The sequence below is a fragment of the Centroberyx affinis genome, unplaced genomic scaffold (genome assembly GCF_046629955.1).
Source record: "Centroberyx affinis isolate AG114_WGS23_722 - 3 ecotype Tasmania unplaced genomic scaffold, CSIRO-AGI_Caff_v1 ptg002007l_1, whole genome shotgun sequence".
NCBI lineage: Eukaryota > Metazoa > Chordata > Actinopteri > Beryciformes > Berycidae > Centroberyx > Centroberyx affinis.
Window position 1 is genome coordinate 7,501 of NW_027280350.1, and position 2,128 is coordinate 9,628.

The 2,128-nt window shown below is 38.3% G+C and overlaps 1 protein-coding gene across 1 annotated transcript in view; it reads left to right on the forward strand.

The window, feature by feature from the left end:
• chp2 (calcineurin-like EF-hand protein 2) overlaps window positions 1-736 on the forward strand; it is a gene marked incomplete at its 5' end in the record, with an annotated part of 5,419 nt that extends 4,683 nt beyond the window's left edge. The window contains one exon of the mRNA XM_071530952.1: window positions 683-736. Within this exon, the coding sequence (XP_071387053.1) occupies window positions 683-736 (54 nt within the window). The remainder of the gene's footprint in view (window positions 1-682) is intronic.
• Between the last annotated feature and the right edge of the window lie 1,392 nt (window positions 737-2,128).

Here is a 2,128-nt window from a genome sequence, read left to right on the forward strand (position 1 = left end):
GTTTTCTGAATTTGTATGGAATGATTGAATTTATTGAAGTTGAAACTGATTATAGAAATCAAACTCATGATGCTCTTACCAAGTTTTTATCCTATTAAAACCATATTGCATTGAAAAGTCCTAGATATTTAGTTTTCTTTAAGATATTAAATTGATACTGGACTCTTGATTTGTTCTGACTTGACTTGCTGTTCTACTTGAGACTTGACATTAATGACATGGACTTGACTTGGACTTCACTTAATCTACATGTAGACTTGGGACTTGACTTGGGACTCGAGCAAATTTGACCTCTCATCTTTTAAAGCTGCACTCGGCAATTTTGCACTCTGGCGGCCCCAAGTGGCAGCGAGAGGTAACTGTTTGAATTTTTGAAAGTTTTTTTGAAAGACTTCATTACCCAGAAATCCTGTAAAATGACGTTTAGGAGACACTTTTGGATTAGATATAATCATTTCACTCATTGTATTTGTCTGTTTGCTTCTGTAACCCAGGTTTTATATTTATGTCTGACATTTCTGTTTGTTATTTATCTTACTGCTTTTATTTGTTGCCTTATTGTTTGTAAAGCACGTTGCAACACTGATTACTAACTAACTGTCATCTCCTGCCTTAATTGCACACCCTGACACATGTATGTATGTAGAAGTATGAACATGGAGATTTGTTTTTTGTGTTGCAGTCGCTGGAGAAAGTGAACATCGATCACAAGATGAGCATCCGCTTCCTGAGATAAAGACGCTTCCTGTCTTGGCTTTGGCTCCTGTGTAAGTTTCTAACCAAGAAGAAGAAGAAGAGAGGCTCATTCTCTATAAAAACCTGTTAGAAGAAGAAAGGAGGAGAGAGGAGGGAAACCGGCCGGTGAATGACTGAACGTGAACGCAACAAAATGAAAATGATGCATCCCATTCAAATGATGTAGATATGAGAAACACTGACTATGTTTCCATGGGCAGCAATAATCTGATATGGACCTGATTAAGACAACAGTCTGAATAACAAACTGCCATGTAAACAACAGTTTCTGCTTCCCTGTCACAGTCAGTGAGCAGAATCACATTAAGACATGTGGAGTATTCTGATATCAGTCTCACTATTGAAGCATTTTAGACTGTAAACACCTGAATCCATCTAGGACTGAAAGGGAAATGGAGATCATGAAGGTTTTGGATGGGTGTAAACATCACAGTGGAGATACTTTCGAAAGGTTCGCTGACTGAATGGAGGAAGGAAGGAAGAGGAGACGAGGAGAAACTGAAGCTAAACTGAAGCTAAAACTCACCCTCGTAATGGAAGAGGAAACTTCATGTGAAAACTTGTAACCTCGCTCTAGTTTAGATGAGTCAGAGAAAACAGGTCAGAGAGTCGTTTTATTTCATCAGTGTTAAAATTGGGCAGGTTGTAATTTAGTGAAGGCCAGCTGACGACAGGAAGTTGTAATACCTGTTTCTCAATGCGGAAGCTGTTACCATGACGATGTGAAAAGGGCCTATTGCTGTCCATGTAAACGTAGTCAGTGTCTGAGCTGCAAAGAGGAAAGAACAGGTGATTAGTGGATAATTCACTGAATGAGAATCACATTGAATAAAGGATTTTTTTTTTTCTGTGATTATGGGAACGATGAGACGCAGCCGAGTAACGTCAGCCGCACTGAAACACTTTTAATCCAGTACAGATCGTCCTGTAGGGTGTTATAGTATTTTATACAACAATTACTAATGCATGTGTACTGTCTGAAAGGTTTTCTCCAAAGTAGTGAACATACCTAAGAATTAAAAAAATAAGGGCAAACAAGAAAGACTGCTATCTAACTCAAGAGTTGCCGTTTTATATAATGCTCTTGCTTTGCTTTAAGGGAATTATCAGCATGGTGGAATGCAACTTTAACCAATTAAGAAACACAATGCATTCTGCCATGATAAAGGCTTTTAAATGTGTAGATAAACTAAGAGAAATGCCTTAGTTTACTTTCATCGTGGCACTTAGCGGACCTGGGTCACACAGAAGCTGAAAATAATTCTTTGTGTTTGTTTTAATCTGCTTGGAGTGCCAGGTGGGTGGAGTTTACTAGATCAGGACAGCTTAAATAATATCTGGTAAGTTGTCAATCACAGGAAAATGTACTGAG